Consider the following 27,244-nt stretch of genomic DNA (forward strand, 5'->3'; position numbering starts at 1 on the left):
CTCCCACTGTATAGTCTTTTTTTTTTCTCTAGTCCTTCACTCTCACTTTCCTCATCCACTAATCTTTCATCGGCGCTCAAATTAATGGGGTAATCGTCGCTTTCTCGGTCCGAATCGCTCTCGCTGCTGGTGGCCATGATTGTAAACAATGTGAGGATGTGAGGAGCTCCACAACCCATGATGTCACGCGCATATCGTCTGCTACTTCCGGTACAGGCAAGGCTTTTTTATTAGCGACCAAAAGTTGCGAACTTTATCGTCGATGTTCTCTACTAAATCCTTTCAGCAAAAATATGGCAATATTGCAAAATGATCAAGTATGACACATAAAATGGACCTGCTATCCCCGTTTAAATAAGAAAATCTCATTTCAGTAGGCCTTTAAGGTTGTATTTTTCACCTCTTAATCTTGCCTCTCAGTTGGAAGGGGCAGAGGGCGAGAATTTGGATTCATCCTATTTATCTTGGAATTGTGTTTCATATCGGGAAATACTGCCGTGCAGCCCGTTTTTCGCAAAGGAATGGGATCATTTACTGCTTCACAATGTTGGAATTTGTTTGTCTCTCTTTAAACTGCAGCTCCCACGTGTCTGCAGCACTCGTGCAGCCCCAGGCCATGACGCTACTACCAAGACACACTTGTGTTTCCAGCTATTTACACTTTATTGGTTGTGTGTTGACTCATTTTCAGCGGGTAGTAAATCTATATTTGTATTAGGGCTGCACAAAAAAAATATATTCACATCTAAATCTCGATCCTTATTCATCCCCATTTTCAAAGTGGTTTAGAATTTTCACAAAAGTGATTAAAAAAAATGTTTAAGAAGATTTTTCTTATTATTTATTTGTGAGAATCCATTTTTAAAAATAGGTTTTCAGGTCATCTTTGTCTAACAAGAAGAAGCTTTTCTAAACCTGGAACCCAAAATCGATCAATCCATCAATCAACCATTTATTTATATACCCCTTAATTAAAAGTTAAAGTTAAAGTACCAGTGATTGTCACACACACAATAGGTGTGGCGAAATTATTCTCTGCATTTGACCCATCACCCTTGATCACCCCCTGGGAGGTGAGGGGAGCAGTGAGCAGCAGCGGTGGCCGCGCCCGGGCAGTGTCTGAAAGGGCTGCACAAGCCACAATGATCCCCACCTCCCAAAAAAGTTTCATTGCTCCAAAGCATATTTTTTCAACTCATCAATCATCAATCAATCAATGTTTATTTATATAGCCCCAAATCACAAATGTCTCAAAGGACTGCACAAATCATTACGACTACAACATCCTCGGAAGAACCCACAAAAGGGCAAGGAAAACTCACACCCAGTGGGCAGGGAGAATTCACATCCAGTCGGATGCCAGTGACAATGCTGACTATGAGAAACCTTGGAGAGGACCTCAGATGTGGGCAACCCCCCCCCTCTAGGGCACCGAAAGCAATGGATGTCAAGCGGGTCCAACATGATACTGTGAAAGTTCAATCCATAGTGGCTCCAACACAGCCGCGAGAGTTCAGTTCAAGCGGATCCAAGACAGCAGCGAGAGTCCCGTCCACAGAAAACCATCTCAAGCGGAGGCGGATCAGCAGCGTAGAGATGTCCCCAACCGATACACAGGCGAGCGGTCCATCCTGGGTCCCGACGAGCGATCCATCCTGGGTCTCGACTCTGGACAGCCAGTACTTCATCCATGGTCATCGGACCGGACCCCCTCCACAAGGGAGGGGGGTACATAGGAGAAAGAAAAGAAGCGGCAGATCAACTGGTCTAAAAAGGAGGTCTATTTAAAGGCTAGAGTATACAGATGAGTTTTAAGGCGAGACTTAAATCTGATATCCTGAAAATTCAAACAATTATTTTTCCAGTTTCCAAAAAATTCCAGGAATTCCTAGAATTCCCAGTTTTCCAATGCTTATTTTCACCCTTTTTTCTGTGGACTACTCTTCCCACACATTTTTCAACCCACTTTAACCGTTGTACTGTCAAAACATTCTTTTTAATCAAGTTGTTTTTTTATAAAATTCAGCGGGAGGCAGGGTGCAGGTAAAAAATTCCCAGTTTTCCCAAAATTCCAGGAATCCCATATTACTATTTCTAAACTAAAAATGTTACTACTTCATAATTTTTCGACTGATTTGAAGAATTCCAACACCAACCATTTTAACCATTCAAGTTTTTTTTTTTTACCATTTTCAAAAAATTCCGGCTTTTCCCGAAATTCCCAATTTTAGGGGGGAAATTCCCATTTACATCAATGAGACATTTTTCAAAGTTCCACAACTCCAACATTTTTCATCTGTTCCAACTTCAAAATATTCAGCTTCTTTGTGAAATGTGTGCTCCCTTTCAACAATTATGAAAAAAATAAAATAAATCCAGGATTTCGGTTCAACTTCAGCATTGGAGCAGTCACACAAATTGCCTCATCTCGTTATGATTATTATGCAAAATAATACAATGTAATGATTGGTTTGAACTGAGAATTGTGTTGAATCGAGGATAGAGTCTCATCAAATCGTCACCCCAAGAATCGGATTCCGATCGAAAAGTTAGGTGCCCATATATGTACACCCCTAACTGCTATACAAGCTGTACACTGACTCCTCTAAGTGAAATTCTTATTGCATTGTTGCACTTTAAGATATAAACGGTTATAAAAGGGATGTACTCACTTTTGTGAGTTGCTGTAAATTAAATATGCAAAAATATTAATTTCAGCTTTTTATTTACAATGATGGAATAAATTGAACCTTTGGAATGGATTCAGAATCAGAATCAGAAATACTTTGATAATCCCCGAGAGGAATTAAAGATTTTCAGCACAATCCCATTCAAGAGCAGACAAACATTGCAGGGAGACAGAACAGGATCGCTGAGGGATCTGCCAACTTCTGGCGCCCATTACAAAAAAGGTAGGAAACAGGTAAAGGCCAAGAAGAAGAAAAACCTCATAGCCATAGCACACATAAACGTGTGTAAGATGGAAACATCAAAGAACACAAAGGACATTGAAGACATTTAAAGAGCAGAGCTGATGCAACCAGCCACTTCTACACAAAGCCACAAAAGTAAAACAACAACAACAGCAAAATTTTAAACCGTGGAGGCCTCTGCAGTGTTCCACGCCATCGTCTGCTGGGGTGAGGGAAGCATGGCCAGAGACAGGAGCAGACCCAACAAAGCAAACACGAGTGCCGACTCCGCCCTCGACCACCCACCAACTCTCGGCCAGTGTCCAGTCCACATGTATCAATAAATCAATCAATCAATGTTTATTTATATATCCCCAAATCACGAGTGTCTCAAATGGCTGCACAAGGCACAACAGAGAAGTTAAGTCCCTACCTTTAGTCAAAAGTGATTTATGACCCCCCATAAAACAATGATTTATGACCCTCAAGGTCAAAGGTCAATGATTTATGAGGGGTCAAGTTCAAAGGTTAATGATTTATGAGGGGTCAAGGTTAAAGGTCAAGGTTAAAGGTCAGGTTCAAATGTCAGGTTCAAATATCAAGGTCAAGTGGGTGTGGCTTACCCGGAAGAGGGTGGAGTTAAGACCTGCGGTGGGAGTGGTTAAACCAGGAAGAGGGTGGAGTTTTAAACAGAAAGAGGGCAGAGTTAAGACCTGCGGTGGGAGTGGTTAAACCAGGAAGAGGGTGGAGTTAAGACCTGACAGGGAACAGAGGAGGGATCAGTTTTTTTAAGAAAGCAATGTCATCTGAGCAGCATGTGACCATATATTTGATAGTTTAAATGTTTACGATCGTTTGAAACAACTTCCAGATTTCGATGTATTGATGGCTGGGAATGTTACGTGTGGAGATGTGGACACGCACGCACTTCACACACACACACACACACGCACACACACACACACACACACACACACACACACACACACACACGAGGGGTACAAAAGGGCAGTGTAAGGCTTAGTCATTATTTGGAGCTTTATACGTTAGCGTAAAGACTTTGTTCGATTCGGTCATGATTAGTGAAACGCCTGTGTCGATTTATAAAAATAATAAAACTTACATTGACGCTCCGCAAAAAAGTCGAGTGTTTCTAAATCGTATTCAGATGCCGCCGACCGAATCTTTGCGTGAGAAATGGGATTTGGAAGCGTACGGGATGGAGGGATCTTTTGGATTTGTATTCAGATACGAAATGGGTGATATCTGCTTATTTCAGCTAAAAGAAAGAAGAGACGGAAGCCCTTTCTCGATATTTTCATCGTTATCTACCGTGGATTGGGAAGTTTTAAGACTGGCAATGCCCGATTTCCTGTGGCGTGATCCTTCACCGGTGGATAAACGCGTAAAAGGAAGCTTGTTTACTTACCCGACGATGGATGAGTTGAATGAGAGAAGAATTCTGTTCAGCGCTACCTGGGAGACGAAATCTTCAGCCTCGGGTCGTTGGTTTTTACGTGCCAGTCTCCGTGCTCCAAAAATCACCGGTACCTATACGGCTCAGTGGACCGAGCCCGATGTCTTTTCCCTGGAGTCTTTCAACGATGAATGCGGGGTGTTTACACCGTTGGTGGTCGTACCCATCGTGGCATGGCGAGAGCGAATGGCGTCGATGAAGGAGAAAATAAACGACTTGTTCCGAAGCAGTCGACAATGGAAAAGCATGCTGACGACGAGAAGAAAGTTGTCCTTTGAGACCACACCCCCGACGGAGGACGAAAGGACCTCCCCCGCTTCAGTTTCAACCAATAACCTTCAAGGAAACACCCCCTCCACCGACTCGTCCAATACCCTTTGAAAATCATAGCGTTAGTTTGATTGGTCGAGACTTTTTTTTCGACCCTCCCTATAAAAACAACCCCCACCCTGCAATTTTTTTTTCGACCAGACCATATTGGCTCCCTTTTTTGAACGCACAGATCTCAAACAAGAAAATGGCAAACAAGACCATCAGACGCGTAAAGACCCGTCTTATACCACAGGACGATTTCAAACCATCCGTAAACACGACTGATGAAGCAAACATGGCCGAGATCTTTAACCCTCCTGAAACGACGGCTGGATCGGAGGTGGTGAGCGACGATGAGACGTGTCGCTTCGGCAGATGTTTCTGCAGATGGGGGGTGAAAACCGACAACGCTACGCAGTCTTTGCCAGATGACGATAGGAAGGAGGAGGAAAAGGAGAATGACCTGATCATCATAACACCTCCGCCGTCCCCGCCACCACCCCCGTCACCATCCCTGTCACTCTTGGACCCCCCGTTGCACATCGATGATGAAACCGATGGGGGGAAGTGGTTGCTTTTCACCAGCACGGTGAAAACGGCCGTGTTTCATCTCCTCAACGAGGCCATCCGCCAGTTCAGGCAGAGCGAATGTTACGGTTGTCGGGTGAACCATCCGAGCCAGAGAAACCACCCGTGCCTGGAACCCTATGAAGAGGACTTTCTCCTGTACAACTACGACGGACTCATCAAGACTCTGCGTACGTCTAAATTCATTCAAGCCATTCAACGCTTGCTGATGCTTCGTCGCATCGAGGCTGAGGATTCAAGGGTCGAATCCTACGCCGACTCTCTGCTGTCTCAGCTGAAATCAGAGAGAAATGTCTGGTGGGCCATAGATGACGTGTACAACGAGTTGGTACGGGGTGATGAAACGATTTTGAGACATCTGGATATGGTGACAGAGTGTTGGAATAATTACAAAAAAGATGGGTAATTATTGGAGAAAACTTGTAAACTCCATCGAGAACCACGCTGTTATTTACCCGTTGATTGACGCGATGGAAGCGTATGTTCTAAAACGAGACAAACCTCAAAAACTACAAATTATTCTTGATTATGCCCGCTCTAAGCCTACCTGGGAAGCTACCTGGAAATCCGTTGTCTCTCATGCTTTTGACTTTGACATTTTTGAATCAATTTTGAAGGAATGGTCTAAAGAAAAGTCTTTTCAACCTTCTCCTTATCACGTGTTCATTTTATATGCTCTGTTTGTTGATATGTCGATGTATCGTCTACGATGCGACATCCCCGTCAACGTTTTGTTTGAACTACAAAAACTGCACGAAGCGATTAAATTCACCTACGGTATACCTGTTTTACATCAAACCTTGATTATAGTTTATAGTTTATAGAAAAAAATTGTTTTAGATTCGCTGTGTGGTGTCCATGAATGAATAAAAACAAACTGTTTTAGATTCATTGTGTTGTTTCCATGAATGAATAAAAGAAATGTGTACCAAGCAACACGAGTTCATTTCTCTTTGTCTTTCCACAATGGAGAAAGCTATGGAAAAAGCATACCATACACCCGCACACCCGGGTAGTTTTGGAGGGGTAGATCGACTCCGTCGAGCTGTGCAGGATGAAACGGGGCAACGTGTCACAAAAGAAAAAGTTCAAGAATATTTAACGGGACAGGACGCCTATACACTCCATAAACCGGTTCGCATTCATTTTCCAAGAAACAGAGTCTTTGTCCCGCGACCTTTAACCCAGTTTCAAGCCGACCTCTGTGACATGCAAGCCTTGGCTGAATATAACGACGGTTATAATTATTTATTAACGGTCATAGATGTATTTTCCAAGAAGGCCTATGTGAGGGTTTTGAGGAGAAAGACGTCCGTGGAGGTGGTTGAATCGTTTCAATCGGTGTTGGGGGAAAGTCAGATTCCTCGCAAACTCCAAACCGACGCGGGAAAAGAATTTTTTAACAAGAGTTTTCAAGCTCTGATGAAGAAACACAATATTGTACATTTTTCTACGGCCAGCGATCTCAAAGCTTCGGTGGTTGAAAGATTTAATCGTACTCTGAAAGGGAGAATGTGGAGATATTTTACAGCCAACAACACCAGGCGCTACCTAGACGTCTTACAAGACTTGGTAAAAAGCTACAATCACGGATATCACAGCAGTATTAAAATGAAACCGGTGGATGTGACTTTGGAAAATACCCCTCAAGTGTTTGAGAATCTCTACGGCTCATTCACAGCATTCAAACGCAAATACAAATTTGCCACGGGAGATATGGTGAGAATATCCAAAGTGAGAGGAGTGTTTGATAAAAAATATGAACAGAGTTTTACAGACGAGGTGTTTACAATAACACGACGTCTCCATCGATCTCCCCCGGCATACAGACTGAAAGATTTTGACGGTGAAATAATAGAGGGTTCTTTTTACGAAGCCGAGTTGCAGAAAGTAAAAGAGAGCGAGGACAAGCGCTATCATGTGGAGGAAATTCTAAAACGACGTACGGTCGGTGGCAAAAAACAAGTTCTAGTGCACTGGAAAAACTGGCCCGAAAAATTCAACAGTTGGGTGGACGCTGACCTCCTTACAAATGTATAAAACAATCTGATGCCTTTGATGAGCCTCACAGTCTAAAGATCATCGAGCATTATGGATCATTCCTGCAACGAGGGTTTTTACCTCACCTTACCCTCCAACGCCAGCCTCAACGTATTTAAAGAAAACAAAAGTTCCCATTACCAGATAGATTTAAGTCAACATATAGATTTAGCAGGCTCATGGGAGGTGGCCTTAACAGAGATTTCATACCCTCGCTCATGGTATAATGTTTCTAACGGAGCATTTTATGAATGGCTAAAGAGACCTCCACCGGTGGGACCTGAAAGCAATCCTGGAATGGGGATAGTTTACCGTCAAGAATTGAGAGGGGGATGTTATGAGAACATTACACGATTCATAAATGAACTGAATGAATCTTTACAAAAAATTGACAACGATGTGAGGATAGCCTTTGACGATGTTAAAAAGCGAATCTCCTATCAATCAGGGGGTCAAACTCATTTTCGTTTTTCCCCTTCCCTGGCTTACATCATGGGAGTGAAACCTGGAAAGTGGATCAACTTTGACCGGGGGTCGGCCCCCTATCCCGCGGATATAAACGCCGGTTTCTACCATCTCTACTGTTACAGTGACGTGGTGCGACCTCAGATAGTAGGCGACGCTTATGCTCCTCTTTTGAGAATCGTGAGTGTAGAGGGAGCTTACGGTGAGATTGTCACCAAGTGTTTTAACCCCGCCTACTATTTACCCGTCTCGAAAAATCACATTGAAAACATCAGGGTGGAGATTAAATCTGATCAGAACAAACACGTCGACTTCACCTTTGGAAAGACCATCGCGAAGCTCCACTTTAGACCCGTTAGAAAGTAAAACCAACAACAATGAGAATGAGTCAACCCATGCACGACCCTCTACGTTTAGTGGGTTATTACGAAAGCCAGGTGGGGGGTTCCCTCCCCGGTTTCACAGGTTCACCTGTGATGTACGGGCGTGGGATAGGCTCCGTGTTTTCCAGGTTGTTTCGTTTTGTATCACCTCTGGTGAAAAGAGGTTTTGCCCTGGTCAAACCTCATCTTAAAACAGCGGCAAAAAATATCGCTTCCGACGTATTCAGTCATGCCGTTGGAAAAATGGGTAGTGGGGTACAAGACGGATCAGGAGGAATAATGGTCCTGGCTAGACAACCCCGAAAGAGACCCCCGGGACGACGTCTCTCAACGAGTGGTAAAAAACGCCGTCATCTGGGGAGAAGAAAATCAGTCGGTAAAAGGTTTTCAAAGAGAAGGACCGTCGTTCCCTCACACGATATATTTTAAAAAAAAAAGAAAAAAGATGGCTCTTTTACATCAAAATTCGGCCGAATGCACGATGGCCGAGCTGGATTTATTTTCAGCTCCTATGACTCAGATGTCTATCGATGATAAATCCTACACAGAAGTCCTACCGCTATCCGCCATCACTGACGGGGGTCCTATTGAATTTTTCATCCCGGGAGAAGGTGAAAAGTACTTGGATCTGAATGACACATTACTTTACCTGCGGGTTAAAATTACCCGCGCCGATGGATCAAATATCCCAAACGACGCCAATGTGGGTCTCATCAATTATCCTCTAAACACCATCTTCAGCCAATGCGACATTATGCTCGGGGAAAGACTGATTTCTCAATCCAGCGCCACACACCCATACAGGGCGATAATTGAAACGCTACTAAACTATTCTGAAGCCACACTCAGAAGTCAATTCTCAGCCGGGTTATTCCACAAAGACACCGGCGGCTCAATAGACTCTATAGAAACAGCGAACGGACCAAACAAAGGACTCAACATCAGAGCCGGTTACACGGCTGAATCTAAAGAGGTTCAGCTACTAGGACCCCTCCACGCAGACATTCTTTTCAGCGAGAGACTCCTTCTCAACTCGGTGGATCTGAGGATCAAACTCACGCGTGCCAGCGACGCCTTTTGTCTCACAGGGGCTGCGGACGGTACTTTCCGTCTGAAAGTGCTGGGTGCCTCTCTCTTCACAAAAAAGGTCACCGTTTCGCCGGCCGTACGATTGGGGCACGCCTCGGCCTTACTCAAAGGAAACGCACTCTACCCTTTGTCACGGGTCAGCGTGAAAACCTACTCTATCCCTGAAAATTCCAGAGTATGCACACAAGAAAATTTGTTTTTGGGCACGATGCCTAAATACATTGTTTTGGGTATGGTAAATCATGAAGCTTTCACAGGAAGAAGAGATCTCTCACCCTTTAATTTCCAGCATTTTAACGCTGAATACATCACCCTCTGTCACGCGGGAAAACAAATTCCCTCCAAAGCTTTCCAACCGCAATTTAACCAGGGGGCTTCGGTCAGAGAGTTTTACAACATGTTTACCGCTACAGGGAGGCATATGAAAGATTTACCTCTGTGCATCAACAGACAAGATTTTGAACGGGGTTATTCGCTGTTTGTGTTCAATCTCAATCCGGGAGAGGACAGCGACGCATTGTCTCGGGTTTCTAATGGCACTTTGAGGTTGGAAATGAGATTCAGAGTACCCTTACCCAACACGGTCACTCTTGTGGTTTACGCATGTTACGATTCTATTTTGGAAATTGATTCCAAACGACAAGTGCTGGTGGATTATTATTGACGACGGAGATGAATAACCATCAACTGGAGAAGCTTCTGCGACGAGTGTTGGGGAATGTTTTCTGTGGTGTATGGGCCTCCGACCAACTCCCCTCACTGACTCGCTCCTTTACCCCACCCTCCTACTTTATCGTCAACACCCACGAAGGACATCGACCGGGGGAGCACTGGTTATCGATGACTCTGGAGGAAGATGGGACCGCCACTTTTTTTGATTCTTATGGATTTTCTCCCGATTTTGATTACTACCCTCGGAGCATCTTGAACTTTTTGGAAAATCGTTCTGACCGTATATTGTACCACAACCTACAGCTTCAACACCCTTTGTCCACAGTGTGCGGTCAACACTGCGTTTATTATCTGCACCATCGATTTTGCGGACTGTCTTTTGAACAAGTTTTGTCTTTATACACAGATGATGTAGTAAAAAATGATCTTGAAGCATATACCCTGGTTAAAAAAATTCAATGTTGTACTAGCACGAATAAGAATAATAGTAGTCGTTGTGGCGTACAAGACGTCTGTTGTTTAGAAACTTTTTTGAACCGTTGAAATGAAAATGCTGTACACACTGCGTTTGATGAATAAAAAAACATTTTATTGAAACAAGAGTTTTGTCATCATTCATTCAAGGTTTAACCAATGTGGGGACAATGTCACTTTTCTACCTCTTCTTTTCCTCTCGGGGGATAGAAATGTTTCTTTTTCCACCCATTCTGATTCAAACTCTCCATCCGCTTTCAGACGTCTGTATTGATCTCGTGCTCTGGGGTTATGAATGGTCGATGTGGGGACATTTAGCTCCGTCAACGCTGTTAAAAATTTTCTCCAACCCTCAGGCGTGCGGGTCTGTGGATTTTTGGACCGTTGCATCAGGTGTTTCAGTAAATCGATCATATGAGATCCCTGCACCGGTGTACCGTTTTGAACAAACTCTCCTTTAGAGGTCCACCCCTTATCATTCTCGGATAATTTTTTCATAATGTACTCGGCGTTGTTACGGTCGCGTCGGGGGAGGATTTTCAGAACTTCGATCATCGTGACATCCTTTGACCCCCCGCCAGTATTCCGAGGTTTATCCTCCGGTTTATCCATCGGTTTATCCTCTGGTTTATCCTCCGGTTTATCCTCAGAGTCATTCCATGGTTCACCCCGCAAATCCTTGTGTAAAGTCAGAGTCATCCTTTTCTCCTCCCGTTGCCCCTGCTTCAACAGGCCGAGATATCTCTGCAGCAGGGTATCGTATATTTTTATTCTTTCATGAGGATTCATTCCGGGTTCGTTTAAGACGGCTCTCATTTTAACATCTAGATCATCCTCCGCCGAGTCTCTGATGGTCGGCTCCGGGCGAGTCAGACGATTTAATTGTTGGGGGGATAGGAGAAACAATTTTTGAGCCTTTTTCATCTTCAACCTTTTCCGCTCAATCCACCGATAAGATTCCCTATAAACGGTACGACGGTGGCCAGTAAGGGTAGAAGAAAACCGCCCGACTGTTTCATCAGAGTCTGGCGTTTGCGTTTCAGTCCAGTCCTTTTATCAGCCAGCAGTCGGATGATTTTCTTTTGTTTTTTAAGCTGAGCAAATTGAGACGGTGATAAGGGCACATTACCCTTCAGAATGTTTAAAGCAATTTCACACAGCGTCTGGATAAAGTCTGGTGAGCCGTGACTCAGAATATCTCGACGTTTTTGTGGTGTGGCATGGTACAGAGCTTTTAACATGGGACCGTTCCTCTTTACACGCTTTGACATTATGTTTTTGGCACGTAGACAACGGGCCACTGGTGCGGAAGCACGCCCGACCTCACTCTGTATTGTTCTGGACAGAAAGGTGTCAGGTCGACCAATAAATAGCCATGAGCATCCAAAGTAGCATCCGCAAAACTTTCCAAGAAAAAACTTTTTTGTGCGGGGAACATTTGCTGTGCCAACACGTTAATCTGCAATCTGTCCCGCGGATTCTTAAACAGTATCATATAATTACAGTTTAAGCTAATGGTGCGTGAAAATTTTCCCTGATGAAAAACATTCTGGGTCAGCATCATAACGCTCATATTTCTATGATGTCTATACTGCGTGAAAATTTTAACCACTTCGGGGTGATTTGAGGCTTGAAAAATAACATCGTCCAAAATCACCAAATGGGTCTGATCGTCCGGAAACAAGTTTTCATCTTCAAAGGAATCAGGCAGTCCTTCAACAAATTTTATTTTTTTATTCATCTTTTTTAATTCAGCATACATGGGTTGGAAAGATGTATAAATCCACACAATGTTGTCGGGTATAGAATTCATGACGTGTTCACAATTTTCCAATACACATTTTACAAAAAAAGTCTTTCCGCAACCACTAGGTCCTACAACCAGGCATGAAAAAGGTGTATGAAATCTGGGATCAAAGTCTACTCGTTCCATTTTTTCCATTTCCTCTCTAATACCCGAAAGGTAAAGTTTTCCCGTCGGGAAAGAGACGTCTTTTGTCATACACCACTCGAAACTTTTTTTCGAAAGACGAGTTATTTAAAAGGAACCCCCTTTTATCACGAACAATTTGGTGATGAGGGGTGTAGATCGCACCTGTTTTGTCTTCCTCCAGATAGCCCTCCACCAAATCTTTAACGCTGTCAAAGTTGACCCTCTCACAACACTCGCGGGTTTGAGTGATTCCTTTGGCACGCAGCACAGTTTTTTTACCCTGCAGGGTATGGTAGGCATAACTCTTTGGACCGGCGGAGACGAATTCGTGAATGCTGTCTCCTCCCAACTCATCCGTCAAATCGCCTAGATAGGACCCCGTCTCCAGAGAAACTTCCCCCTCGTTTACCGTGTAGATTAAACTATCGGTGTCTGTGTAAAGAACTCTCTCTTGCAACCCCTCTAGGTAACCGTACATTTTCAAACGTGCGTAAGCGGTGGTAAAAGCAGCGACAAATACATTATTTGTGTTACCGGGAAGCACCACGCTGTTTTTACTGTATTGCCATTGCACCATAGCAATTTGCTCGTTGAGAAAGGAAAAATATTCAACCTGATATTTTCCTGAAAATACAAAGTCGAAAAATACTTCACTTTTTCTCACCAAGGTGGTCTGAGTTCTATTGCACCTCTCCGCAAACTTTCCCCAAAGGCTGTTTAAACAGAGTTTTGACATTTGTCTCTTGGCAGGGTTGGGTTCGATTTTTTCAGCATCCAGCTGTATTCCCTGATTTTCACGATATTCACGAATGTACTTTTCCCTGCTTTCTGCATCGACGGCTTCTTTGGGATACCCTGAAGCTTCTTGCTTACCCTTTAGGAAAGTTTGAACATAACCCGTAAAAACGGTTTCGCTCCGTTCTTCAAAGTGCCACACCTCCGTAATCTTACCGACTCTGTATCCCAACTGTAAAGCTTTGTTGAATTCGAGCGTGACCCAGACTCCCGTCAATGCCCTTCCTTCCTCATCATGTTCGCAGGGTTCCTGCTGGTTATTGTTTTCTGCGCATGTGCGGCAAAGTGTAAACACTAGTTTACCCTTGACCGTTCTGTAGGGTAGCACAGGGAAATAGAGACCTCGAGGAGGGTGAACAACGGCTCTGACCAGACCGAAATAGTTTCCAACATCGTCAAAATCCGTGTGGATGATGACAGGATGACCCAGGGGGTAAGGAAATGCGCTGTTGACGTACGGGTAGAGAGAGGTGACATCCTCATACAATACACGCTGGTTCTCACCCGCCGTGTGCCTCAAGCAAAAGGCGCTTGTCCTACCTCCATAAAGAGCGTCTCGAGGCATGAGAGGTGCGGGGTAATTGCGTGTTTTGAGAAAGTCTATTACCCTAGGGTTTGATTTTTTCATTTCATTCCACTCGTGCTCTCTGATGACGATGATGTTGACCTTGTGGTCACGCTTTAACGCTTTCATTTTTTTCTCGGTAGCCTTGTGCAACTCCTCGAACGGTGTGTTTGTCAAAGGGCATACAGCACCGGGTTCGAAACACGTCGGGCATCCGTGATAAAAACACCCCTGAAATTCCCAGACGAATGGTTTGCCACCGATTATAGCAAACCCATCCACAAAGTATGCCCCCATCTGTTTTTCGCCTTTGTTTAAAGCATGCTGAATGAAAATACCACGACGATGCGACTCCCATTCTAACCATTGGATGCTGGTGTGTGAGTATTTTTTACACAACCCTCGGTAGTTATCCGGGGAAGGTATGGCTAGAGAACGCGGCTCGAGGAAATTAGTCACAAACACCTTCATGCAGGCCGAGGCTATGGTGATACGGGAGAAGGGGTCAACACCCGTCTCGCTCGTAAACTCGGCTCTAAATTTGATGCAACCCTCACGAAGAACATTGACGTCGTTTTTACAGTAGTGTACCGCTTGTTTTTGAAAATCAAAGACCTCGCTTTTCTCATTTTGATACCACGTCTCAAACTTGGTGCGTTCAACAGGTGTCATGCGTTCTACACCGTAATTGCTGATTGCGGGGTATTTTCCGACATAATTTAAATGTTCCTCCGAACTAAATTTGTGAGGAAAATACCCCTTGGACCAGCAATCACCGAGTCCTAACGCTTTTGGCATAGCGCTAAGCGGCATGGTAAGGAAGGAAAGCGAGTCAATGTATTTTTGCAAAAAATCAGGGTCTTTAAAACAGAGAACTTTACTCCCCTGCATGATAATTAAGGGTGCTATACCCAGCCGTACCATGCCTCTCAGAATCAAGTAACCGTCAAATCCTCTCGAATTGTGGGCTATAAATGTAGATTTAAGATAACGAGGTTTCCTGAAATGATTGAGGAAAACTGTAACACAATCCAGTCCAAAAGCACACCACTCTTCTCCTTGCAGCGTCTTGGTACAGACTAGAAAGGGAATGTGAGTGTGATTGTCATCGACAAACGTCTCAAAATCATAGAATATGATATTATCATTGTGGTTTACTTCACGTGGTTGGGGTTGTATATAGCAAAGATGTCGTGTTTCAGGTGTCTCTGAGTCACTGCGAGGTAGCTCTTCTTTACATATTTGACATTTTAACTTAGGGCACGTGTGTTTAGCGATACCTGTAGCCACAGGTACATCGTAAAATAGGTTGCATTTAAGGCATTTCTTTCGCCGATCGCAGTTGCTGACGAGTTTTTCCATAACCCGGTGTTTTACCCTGTGTCTGAGGAGACATGCAGGAGAACGACACCACATGTTGCAATCCCTGCAAAGCACAGTTTTCCCCTCTATTTTTACACACCCGTTTTGTGTACAGACCAAGCAATAGCCGTCGCATTTGTGTCTGTCGGGTTTGTCGTACCCTTGGTAACAGTAGTGACAAACGTGCGGTTTTGACAAAAAACCTTTAATGTTAATGATACCGCTGTAATGATTCTGAGATAAATACAGATACAACGGATTTTCTGATTTGGGGTAATCCGTCTCGAACCGTGAGAGGGGTCGTTGGCCCTCTTCTCTGTACAGTATGACAATTTTACGACGTACCACTTTTTCAAATTCACGAATATGACTGAAAGTGACGGAAGTCTGTTCGTCTAAGCCCGCTTTTCTCTGTATTTTTTCAGCCTCCGCCACAGCCTGGCTATCTGTAAATTCAGGATGTAACAGACTTGCTAGGCTAATGGCAAAACATAGTTGATTATTCGAGTTTAATGGATTGTAAAGATAACGAGCTTTTTTTCTGCGGATTTCATGTTCCAAAAGGGTTTCGATTTTTCTTCTTACACCACCTCGAGGGTTATGTATCACCTGGACCATCACCTGTATTTCTTCATCGTTCAATATTTCAACGTTTGATTGTACCAACAGATCTAACACATCTTGAAAAGCATTCATCACAGCCCCGGCATCGTTTCGAAATGTAAATGAAGTGTGTTGATTTGCACTTTCACCGGATAACTCCAATTGAATGATATCGCCGGGTCTAGCTTCCTTAGTTACCATCTGTGTCAGCTTTTTAAGGCTCCCCAAGACTCCGCGGTAAAATGTGGCGTAATCTGTTACATCGTTGTTTTGAGGAAAAGTTAAAACGCTGGATAGTTGTATATTGTTGAATGTTTCCCTCCTCAAGACATTTACCCCATCACCCCTCTGGGTCTCATTTGAAATTGATTGGTCAGCCGTTGACGGTTGGTTCTGCATGACCCCCACCACCTCCGAAAAATCCAAACATTCCCCCGAGGGTGTCGCCCCTCCCAACACATCGTGATGCTGTGTAGAGGCTTGTGTGTTTGTGTTTGAATTTAACACATTAATATCATCTTGCAAAGACGGATCATTGTTTGGTTCCCATTCTATCTGGTTGTTTGGATCTAAATGATGATTACAAACGTCTTCATCTTCTTCAATAACTACATCTAATTCAGATGGAACTACACCCATTATATTTCTCTAAAGAAAAAAAAGAAAAAATAATTCGAATGGAACAGATATAACAAACCAGTATGTATCAAATCATGTCTGCCATCTTCATGAGAGTGCGAGCCAGTATACGATAGTACTGTTTCAGCCTTCTTCTGTTTCTATCATGTTTGTCGAGCTGGCGGGCGCATCTACGCTTCCTCCTGCGTTTGTTGCCTGTGGAAAAAAAAAAAAAAAAAAAAAAAAAAAAAAATTAATATATACCGGCTTTAACCACATGTGGCGCTGTCATCTCCACTCATGCAAGCATAGCCGGAAACAACCGCCCACCTCCGGAATCAGTCCCCGCCCATTCCCCTTAGGCGCGAAATTCATTTGAGCGAAAGACATTGGAATGAGAGGAGCTCTTTAAAGCTCCTGAGAATCTTAAAAAGCTTACAGAAAACGAGAAAAACTTACAGCGGGTGCCTGTTGGACATTCACCGTCGTTTTCGATGATTTCCCCACGGAGCAAGGATTCGATGTCTGGAGTCTTTGGCGCAATCAAGCCTTCTCTGCCTGGAATGGCCGTTGACGGACCCTCCAGCGTTAAGGGAGACCAGTGAGCAAGAGATGTAAACGGAAAATCTGTAAGTAAATATATGTATATATGTATCGTATACCGCATGTTTTTTTTCTTGTAAAAATGAGAATTATTTGACTCACCAGACTGCGATTGGGTTAAAGGGATCGCGTTGGTCTCTTCCGGCGAATCCTCTATAAAACAAAATAATGAATACACACAATATTAAATAATTCGAAGGTTTAAACACACCTCGATAATCATCTTCCAACTTTGTAAGATCGATCAAACAAAGTTCTTCGTCTTTCACTTCGTCGTCATCGGCTGTTAAAAAAAAAAAAAGGTATTACATCGTCGTACACGTGCAATGCTTTTAACGTTTAAATGCTTAAACGGAGTTAAACCATTGTCTAATAATGTGGTAAAAACGGAGGTAATGAAATGAATACAGTAAAAAAAAAAAAAAATCGGTACTTACACAAAAGGATTGGAGACTCTGTTAGGAGATCCCTTGGTGGTGGGTGAATTTCAACTCGATGTTCGACTGTTTTTAGTTCGAATAAATACTTATTATAGTAACATTAAACAGACGTGTTACAAGGAATGAAAAAAAAAAAAAAAGAAATTACCTTTCATTTTGCAAATCGCGGTTACACTGTGTTCTGCTCTAGTTCTCCATCTGTTTAAATATGTTTTCGTGAGGTATGGAAGTTGTTTCAGACGGTCGTAAACATTTAAACGGTCAAATGGGTGGCCAGTTTCTATTCATACGAAATTCTCAAGCTCCCATAAAAACTGAACCCTCCTTTGTACCCCAAACTGACCTGTTGATTCAAACGGTCATAAACATTTAAACTGTCAGATGGGAGGTCAGTAAAAACTGAACCCTCCTTTTGTCCCCCAAACTGACCTGTTGTTTCAAACGACCGTAAAGACCAGTTGCTACGTGACACTGTGTTCTGCGATAGTTTTTTCCATCTGTTTAAATATGTTTTCGTGAGGTACGGAAGTTGTTTCAGTGCGTACGAATGTGTGTGTGTGTGTGTGTGTGTGTGTGTGTGTGTGTGTGTGTGTGTGTGTGTGTGTGTGTGTGCGTGTGTGCGTGTGTGCGTGTGTGTGTGTGTGTGTGAAGTGCGTGCGTGTGTGTGCGTGTGTGTGCGTGTGTGTGTGTGTCCACCAAAAACTTCCCAATCCACGGTAGATAACGATGAAAATATCGAGAAAGGGCTTCCGTCTCTTCTTTCTTTTAGCTGAAATAAGCAGATATCACCCATTTCGTATCTGAATACAAATCCAAAAGATCCCGTACGCATCCAAGTCCCATTTCTCACGCAAAGACTCGGTCGGCGGCATCTGAATACGATTTAGAAACACTCGACTTTTTTGCGGAGCGTCAATGTAAGTTTTATTATTTTTATAAATCGAAACAGGCGTTTCACTAATCATGACCGAATCGAACAAAGTCTTTACGCTAACGTATAAAGCTCCAAATAATGACTAAGCCTTACACCGCCCTTTTGTACCCCTCCTCTGCGTGTGTGTGTGTGTGTGTGTGTGTGTGTGTGTGTGTGTGTGTGTGTGTGTGTGTGTGAAGTGCGTGCGTGTCCACATCTCCACACGTAACATTCCCAGCCATCAATACATCGAAATCTGGAAGATGTTTCAAACGATCGTAAACATTTAAACTATCAAATATATGGTCACATGCTGCTCAGATGACATTGCTTTCTTAAAAAAACTGATCCCTCCTCTGTTCCCTGTCAGGTCTTAACTCCACCCTCTTCCTGGTTTAACCACTCCCACCGCAGGTCTTAACTCTGCCCTCTTTCTGTTTAAAACTCCACCCTCTTCCTGGTTTAACCACTCCCACCGCAGGTCTTAACTCCACCCTCTTCCGGGTAAGCCACACCCACTTGACCTTGACATTTGAACCTGACCTTTGACTTTGACCTTTGACTTTGACCTTTAACCTTGACCCCTCATAAATCATTAACCTTTGAACTTGACCCCTCATAAATCATTGACCTTTGACCTTGAGGGTCATAAATCATTGTTTTATGGGGGGTCATAAATCACTTTTGACTAAAGGTAGGGACTTAACTTCTCTCACAACGACAGCCTCGGCTCAGAACCCACATCAATGGGACAATGAGAAACCTTGGAGAGGACTGCAGTTGTGTGGACCCCCCTTAGTGCAACCGGTGCAATGGACATCAAGTGCATCGAGCATAATATTGTGAGAGTCCAGTACATAGTGGATCTAACATAACAGTGAGAGTCCCCACTCTGCGACGGAGAGGGGGGCAGAGCAGAAAAGAAACGGCAGATGAACTGGTCTAAAAGGAGGGTCTATTTAAAGGCTAGAGTATACAAATGAGTTTTAAGATGGGACTTAAATGGGATGAGCGAGGATGCGTCCAAGGAGACCGAGGTGTCCGATACCTGGTCCTTCAGCCAACGAGGGAGAGGGGGGCAGAGCAGAAAATAATTTTAAGGTGCGACTTAAATGCTTCTAATGAGGTGGCCTCTCGAACTGTTACCGGGAGGGCATTCCAGAGTACTGGAGCCCGAAATGAAAAGTATACAAATTAGTTTTAAGGTGCGACTTAAATGCTTCTAATGAGGTGGCATCTTGAACTGTTACCGGGAGGGCATTCCAGAGTACTGGAGCCCGAAATGAAAACGCTCTTTTTTGGGGGCTTTGGGAATCACTAATAAGCCGGAGTCCTTTGAACGCAGATTTCTTGCCGGGACATATGGTACAATACAATCGGCAAGATAGGATGGAGCTAGACCGTGTAGTATTTTATATGTAAGTAGTAAAACCTTAAAGTCACATCTTAAGTGCACAGGAAGCCAGTGCAGGTGAGCCAGTACAGGCGTAATGTGATCAAACTTTCTTGTTCTTGTCAAAAGTCTAGCAGCCGCATTTTGTACCAACTGTAATCTTTTAATGCTAGACATGTGGAGACCTGAAAATAATACGTTACAGTAATCGAGACGAGGCGTAACAAACGCATGGATAATGATCTCGGCGTCGTTAGTGGATAGAATGGAGCGAATTTTAGCGATGTTACGGAGACGAAAGAAAAGGATGCGTCCAAGGAGACCAAGGTGTCCGATTCCTGCTCCTTCAGCATAAAAACGCTGTGAAGCCCGTCCGTCGCGGGCCTGTCTCTTCATCAGACGGACTCTGGTATGGCAGAGACCCCTCAGTTGGTCTCCGGGGAGGCAGATCCAGAAGCACCGCAGAAGTCACTTGTTGCACAGTCCCAAAGGGTCCCGAACCAAAAGGCCAAAGAAAACAAGAGGGAAACATCAGGAACACAAAAGGATGACACAACAGCCCAGAGCTCCTTCCACCAGCAGCCATTCATTAACTTTATAGGGAAAATTAATCAATTCCAAGTGGAACGTGGTCTTTATGTATTGTCGCTATAAATTTTAAACCGACATTAGCAGTACTCGGCTCTAAGATTTGCCCTTGATGGGTTGCCGAGCCACGAGGAGGCGGGGCCGCTACGAAAGGGGCGGGGCAACAGGCATGGGGGCAGAGGTTAATGCGAGCAAGCAGCTCTGCAGGGCAGCGTGGAAGCGAGTGAGTGACGGGGGGACAAACACAAAGTCGTGTTGACACGGGAGACGTTATTAATTTGTCTGCGTCCTGGCGGGGAAATCACGGGAGAATGACATCATGCGCACGGACAGCCTCTTCCGAAACATCAGCTCACGATGTTAGTTCGCCTCCTGCCAAATCCCTCGTCTTTATGCGAAACAGTCCCCTGTGGAGTGTGCGGGCTCTAAATGGGCGGATGAGGCGGGATTGTGTCACTTTTTCTCAGGTTTGGCATCCGTAAACCCGGGATAAGCCCCTTACGAATATGAGTGTCTTTCAACAACAGCCCTCTGTTGTTGCAAGTAAATTGGCAGCCTTGAGCTGGAGCCAAATCCCTCCCCCCTCCTCCTCCTCACCCACCATCAACTCCCAGCCCTCTCACTGTGTTTGCATTTATCGCTCGGTCCCTCGCAAGCGTGTCGTTCCCGCTCAAATCACGGGGAGATCACGCTGACATCGAGTTACGAACAGACGCGCCGGACACAGGCAATTTGCCGCTCGCGTCGAATGTATCGTGCGGACGCGAAAATAAAGACTTGCTGCTCCCGTGGTCTGTTCTGCCAACAGAGGCGTTGAATGAGGAGAGGATGCGGCTCAGCCCGGTTGGCTAGAACGCTGGAGGCAGGCATGAATCCGATCTGAGTCAATAATTTATTCAACCAGATGCACACACACACACATAAACGTAATATACAATGCAACGTAGGGCTGGGACAAAGAAGTGTTGCCAGGAATCAATCATGAATAGCAATGAGTACTTCTAGATTAATGACTACTGAATATATTTACATTTTGCCATTGACATTATGTTCCGTCTTCCAAAAATATCCATCCGAGGTTGGGTCGCAGTCTAAGCAGGGAAGCCCAGATTTTCCTCTCCCCAGCCACTTCATCCAGCTCTTTCAGGGGATCCCGAGGCATTCCCAGGCCAGCCGGGAGAGATAGTCTTCCCAACGTGTCCTGGGTCTTCCCCGTGGCTTCCTACCGGTCGGACGTGCCCGAAACACCTCCCTAGGGAGGCGTTCAGGTGGCATCCTGACCAGATGCCCAAACCACCTCATCTGGCTCCTCTCGAAGTGGGGAAGCACCGGCTTTATTTTGAGCAGAGCTTCTGTTGTGCGGCATAGCTCGGTTGGTAGAGTGGCCGTGTCAGCAACTTGAGGGTTGCAGGTTCGATTCCCGCTTGTGCCATCCTAGTTACTGCCGTTGTGTCCTTGGGCAAGACACTTTACCCACCTGCTCCCAGTGCCACCCACACTGGTTTAAATGTAACTTAGATATTGGGTGTCACTATGTAAAGCGCTTTGAGTCACTTGAGAAAATCAATCAATCAATCAATGTTTACTTATATAGCCCTAAATCACTAGTGTCTCAAAGGGCTGCACAAACCACCACGACATCCTCGGTAGGCCCACATAAGGGCAAGGAAAACTCACACCCAGTGGGACATCGGTGACAATAATGACCCAGTGGGACGTCGGTGACAATGATGACTATGAGAACCTTAGAGAGGAGGAAAGCAATGGATGTCGAGCGGATCTAACATGATACTGTGAAAGTTCAATCCACAATGGATACAACACAGTCGCGAGAGTCCAGTCCAAAGCGGATCCAACACAGCAGCGAGAGTCCCGTTCACAGCGGAGCCAGCAGGAAACCATCCCAAGCGTAGGCGGACCAGAATGCAGAGATGTCCCCAGCCGATACACAGGCAAGCAGTACAAAAAGCGCTATATAAATATAATTCACTTCACTTCACACACACTCCGTGCTTCCTGCTGCTGCAAGAGCACGCAGAAATCCACTGCAAACACCAGAGACTCCCACAAACTCATCAAGCGGACCACGCCCCCTCTCAACTACAGCCGACGGCAGGCCACACCTGACGCTAATGAAGGAGGGCAGTATAAAGATGGCCGACGCTGACTCCTCGATGTCGGAACGTAAACTACGTTCGTAAGCTGCGTGTCTCCGACTTCCTCCTGATCTTCTGGTGACAACTTCCTTCTGCCCTTGTGTTTTTCCTGATCCTGTTTCTCCTGCTCTTCCACAGTGTTCGTGTCACCACCTACTTTGCCTTCCTGGATTCCCCGACCTCGTTTATGGACTCTGGACTCGCTCTCCTGCCTCTGGCCCCTCGCTTGGACTTTGGACTCCCTCTGCCTTGCTCCCTCTCGGATTTGGACACCCCTTCTCAACCAACAGGCACCTCAACAAACCTTACGGAATCCACACCCCACGTAATCATCAAGTCTCCGAATAAACCTGTTGAGCTTGACATTCCTTCGCTGTGCCGTCTCCTTCCCCAGTAACAAACATAACAGTTCCTCACCCTATCTCTAAGGGAGAACCCCGCCACCCGGCGGAGGAAACTCATTTCGGCCGCTTGTACCAATGATCTTATCCTTTCGGTCATGACCCAAAGCCCATGACCATAGGTGAGGATGGGAACGTAGATCGACCGGTAAATTGAGAGCTTTGCCTTCCGGCTCAGCTCCTTCTTCACCACAACGGATCGGTACAACGTCCGCATTACTGAAGACGCCGCACCGATCCGCCTGTCGATCTCACGATCCACTCTTACCTCACTCGTGAACAAGACTCCTAGGTACTTGAACTCCACCACTTGGGGCAAGATCTCCTCCCCAACCCGGAGATGGCACTCCACCCTTTTCCGGGCCAGAACCATGGACTCGGACTTGGAGGTGCTGATTCTCATCCAAGTCGCTTCACACTCTCCTGCGAACCGATCCAGTGGACCATGTATTCAGCTGTGCCTTTTGCACAGAATCCAGATATTATAACAAAATATTTGTCACGGCTTGTTATACCACGCCATCAATCATCATCAATCCATCCGTCCATTGGGTGCTGGAGACTATCTCAGCTGCAATCGGGCGGAAGGCGCTGTACACCCTGGACAAGTCGCCACCTCATCGCAAGGCCAACACAGATAGACAGACAACATCCACACACACATTCACACACTAGGGACCATTTTAGTGTTGCCAATCAACCTATCCCCAGGTGCATGTTTTTGGCGGTGGGAGGAAGCCGGAGTACTTGGAGGGAACCCACGCAGTCACGGGGAGAACATGCAAACTCTACACAGAACTCAGGACTACTCAGGAATCATCAATCAATCAATGTTTATTTATATAGCCCTAAATCACAAGTGTCTCAAAGGGCTGCACAAGCCGCAACGACATCCTCGGCTCAGATCCGACATCCGGGTAAGGAAAAACCCAACCCAATGGGATGACAATAAGAAACTTTGGAGAGGTTCCCCCCAACACCCACCACCCCCCAGTCTACACCCTCCCCTAGGGCGTCCGGTGCAATGGACATCGAGTGGATCTAGCTAAATATTGTGAAAGTCCAGTCCATCGTGGATCTAACATCCATAGTGGGGCCAGCAGGAGACCATTCCGAGCGGAGACAGGTCAGCAACGCAGAGATGCCCCCAAGCGGTCCACCCCGGGTCCCGACTCTGGACAGCCGGCACTTCATCCGTGGCCACAGAACCTGTGCCCCCCCCCCCCCCCCACCCCCCTTCACAAGGGAGAGGGGGGCAGAGCAGAAAAGAAAAGAAACGGCAGATCAACTGGTCTAAAAAGGGGGGTCTATTTAAAGGCTAGAGTATACAAATGAGTTTTAATATGGGACTTAAATGTGCCCTTTTGTTGATTTTCTGCGGCATACTTTTATTTTGGTCACTCTTCCTGTTGTGTTGGTGTTTTTTTTCTTGACCGCTTCACACATCTTTGTCTGAGTACTGTTTCCCCTCGCCTGCGGCTGATTGGCAGCCAGGCCACACCTGGTGTCAATCAGCCGGCTACTATTTATGCCTGCCTCGGCCTCAAGTCACGGCTTGAGTATTGTTTCCTGTCTCGGGTTCTCCTGTAACCCGTTTTCCTGGTTCCTGGTTGCTGTCTCCTGTGTTCAATCAATCCAAGTTTATTTACATAGCCCTAAATCACCAGTGTCTCAAAGGGCTGCACAAGCCACAACGACTTCCTCGGCTCAGATCCCACATCAGGGCAAGAAAAAACTCAACCCATTGGGATCACAATGAGAACCGCAGATGTATATATTTATGTTACCGGCACCATTTGGAAACAATTAAGGTATGTAAACATACATTTACATCATCCATCCATCCATTTTCTTCGAGTTACACTATATTGCCAAAAGTATTTGGCCACACATCCAAATGGTCAGAATAAGGTGTCCTAATCACTTGGCCCAGCCACAGGTGTATAAAATTTAGCAATTCGGCAAACATTTGTGAAAGTATGGGCCGCTTTCAGTGATTTCCAGCGTGGAACTGTCCTGCCTGTGCAACAAATCCAGTCGTGAAATTTCCACGCTCATAAATATTGCAAAATCAACTGTTGGTTTTATTATAAGAAAAGGGAAGAGTTTGGGAACAACAGCAACTCAGCCACGAAGTGGTAGGCCACGTAAACTGACAGAGGTGGGTCAACGGATGCTGAAGCCCATAGTGCAAAGATGTCGCCCACATTCTGCCCAGTCAGTCGTAACATAGATCCAAACTTCATGTGACCTTCCAATTAGCCCACGTACAGTACGCAGAAAGCTTCATGGAATGGGTTTCCATGGCCGGGCAGCTGCATCTAAGCCATACATCACCAACTCCAATGCAAAGCGTTGGATGCATTGGTGTAAAGCAAGTGACCACTGGACTCTAGAGCAGTGGAGACGCGTTCTCGAAGTGATGAATCACGCTTTTCGATCGGGCAATCTGATGGACGAGTCTGGGTTTGGATGTTGCCAGGAGAACGGAACATTTCGGACTGCATTGTGCCGATTGTGAAATCTGGTGGAAGAGAAATTATGGTGTGGGGTTGTTTTTCAGGATTTGGGCTGGGGCCCTTAGTTTCAGTGAAAGGAACTTTGAATGCTCCAGCATACCAAAACATTTTGGACAATTCCATGCTCCCACCCTTGTGAGAACAGTTTGGAGCGGGCCCCTTCCTCTTCCAACATCATTGTGCACCAGTGCACAAAACAAGGTCCATAAAGACATGGATGACAGAGTCTGGTGTGGATGAACTTGACTGGCCTGCACAGAGTCCTGACCTGAACTAAAAAAAACACCCTTAGGCAGAATTCGAATTGAGACTGAGAGCCAGGCCTTCTCTACCAACATCAGTGTGTGACCGCACCAATGCGCTTTTGGGAGAATGGTGGAAAATGCCTATAAACACACTCCGCAACCTTGTGGACAGCCTTCCCAGAAGAGTTGAAGCTGTAATAGCTGCAAAAGGTGGACTGACATCATATTGAACCCTATGGGTTAGGAATGGGATGGCACTTCAAGTTCACAGGTGAGTGAAAGCAGGTGGCAATATAGTGTATGTTCAGAAAAATTTGTCGGACTTAAAAGTGGGGTACTACAAAAAGCGCGATCGGTGTTCGTACGAGTTGCAAGTATTATATCCGGCCCTCTTCCTGGTAAAACCATTTTAGCTACGCCTTGCAAAGGATAATGTAATGGAAAAAAAAATATGCAGTGGCGGATTCGGATTTTTTTCAGCATTTGCAAACAAATTGATGTCCTTTTTAATCGATGCAGCATCTCAACTTTCAAATTCTTCCTACGTTAAATACAATTTTTTTTTTTAAATCTGCAAAATGACTTTTACCGAAGTAACCGTATCTACCATTCTTACCAGCTAACAATGTACGTGTTGGATTAATTGTAAATAAGTTATCTCATTTTTAGTCAAATCTGATTGTTTTCTTATGCATTGTGTTAGACAAACTGAAGAGAAACGAAACTTGGCGTTAGATTGAACTTAGGTTGACCTGCCAACCTAAAGAGGAGTTTGCAGATGAGACAGAGCAACACAGGAAGTTACTGCATCTTTTCTATTTGCATGTGTTATGTTCTCACCATGACTTGCCGCCGGTTATATAGTATGCGCCTGCCTAGAATTACTGCCGGGTCAAACTTGTTTCGCAAAATATTTAGTGCATGCTTAACATTAACCGCCGGCTCAGGATTAACGCCGGGTCAAACTCGTTTCGCAAAATATTATTTTTATTAGCGCATGTCTAGAATTTGCGGCGGGTCAAACTCGTTTCGCAAAAAAAATAGCATATGCCTAGAATTTCCGCCGGGTCAAACTCGTCATGTCACCTAGAATTACTGCCTAGAATCACTGCCGGGTCGAACTTGTTTCGCAAAATAATTAGTACATGCTTAACATTAACCGCCGGCTCAGGATTAACGCCGGGTCAAACTCGTTTCGCAAAATATTATTTTTATTAGCGCATGTCTAGAATTTGCGCCGGGTCAAACTCGTTTCGCAAAAAAATTAGCATGTGCCTAGAATTTGCGCCGGGTCAAACTCGTCACGTCACCTACAATTACTGCCTAGAATCACTTCCGGGTCAAACTCGTCACGTCACCTACAATTACTGCCTAGAATCACTGCCGGGTCGAACTTGTTTCGCAAAATAATTAGTACATGCTTAACGTTAACCGCCGGCTCAGGATTAACGCCGGGTCAAACTCGTTTCGCAAAATATTATTTTTATTAGCGCATGTCTAGAATTTGCGCCGGGTCAAACTCGTTTCGCAAAAACATTAGCATGTGCCTAGAATTTGCGCCGGGTCAAACTCGTCACGTCACCTACAATTACTGCCTAGAATCACTTCCGGGTCAAACTCGTCACGTCACCTACCATTACTGCCTAGAATCACTGCCGGGTCGAACTTGTTTCGCAAAATAATTAGTACATGCTTAAC

At 45.0% G+C, this 27,244-nt stretch overlaps 1 protein-coding gene across 3 annotated transcripts; it reads right to left on the reverse strand.

Annotated features, from left to right (window-relative positions):
- Nucleotides 1–12,126: 12,126 nt before the first annotated feature.
- Nucleotides 12,127–17,919, reverse strand: LOC133537905 (uncharacterized). Of its 3 annotated transcripts, none has more exons than XM_061879053.1 (6): nt 17,480–17,919; nt 17,329–17,394; nt 17,103–17,174; nt 16,994–17,044; nt 16,748–16,915; nt 12,127–16,504 (listed from the first exon to the last, which is right to left on the reverse strand). In XM_061879053.1, exons 1-6 carry the CDS (start codon nt 17,484–17,486, stop codon nt 16,377–16,379), a joined length of 492 nt encoding a protein of 163 aa, XP_061735037.1. In that variant the 5' UTR covers nt 17,487–17,919; the 3' UTR covers nt 12,127–16,376. The 3 variants fall into 3 exon arrangements, with proteins under 3 accessions (XP_061735037.1, XP_061735034.1, XP_061735036.1); XM_061879050.1 differs by having other exon boundaries at nt 17,480–17,918; XM_061879052.1 differs by having other exon boundaries at nt 16,748–16,868; nt 17,329–17,918.
- Between the last annotated feature and the right edge of the window lie 9,325 nt (nt 17,920–27,244).

The sequence above is a fragment of the Nerophis ophidion genome, linkage group LG19 (genome assembly GCF_033978795.1).
Source record: "Nerophis ophidion isolate RoL-2023_Sa linkage group LG19, RoL_Noph_v1.0, whole genome shotgun sequence".
Classification (NCBI taxonomy): domain Eukaryota; kingdom Metazoa; phylum Chordata; class Actinopteri; order Syngnathiformes; family Syngnathidae; genus Nerophis; species Nerophis ophidion.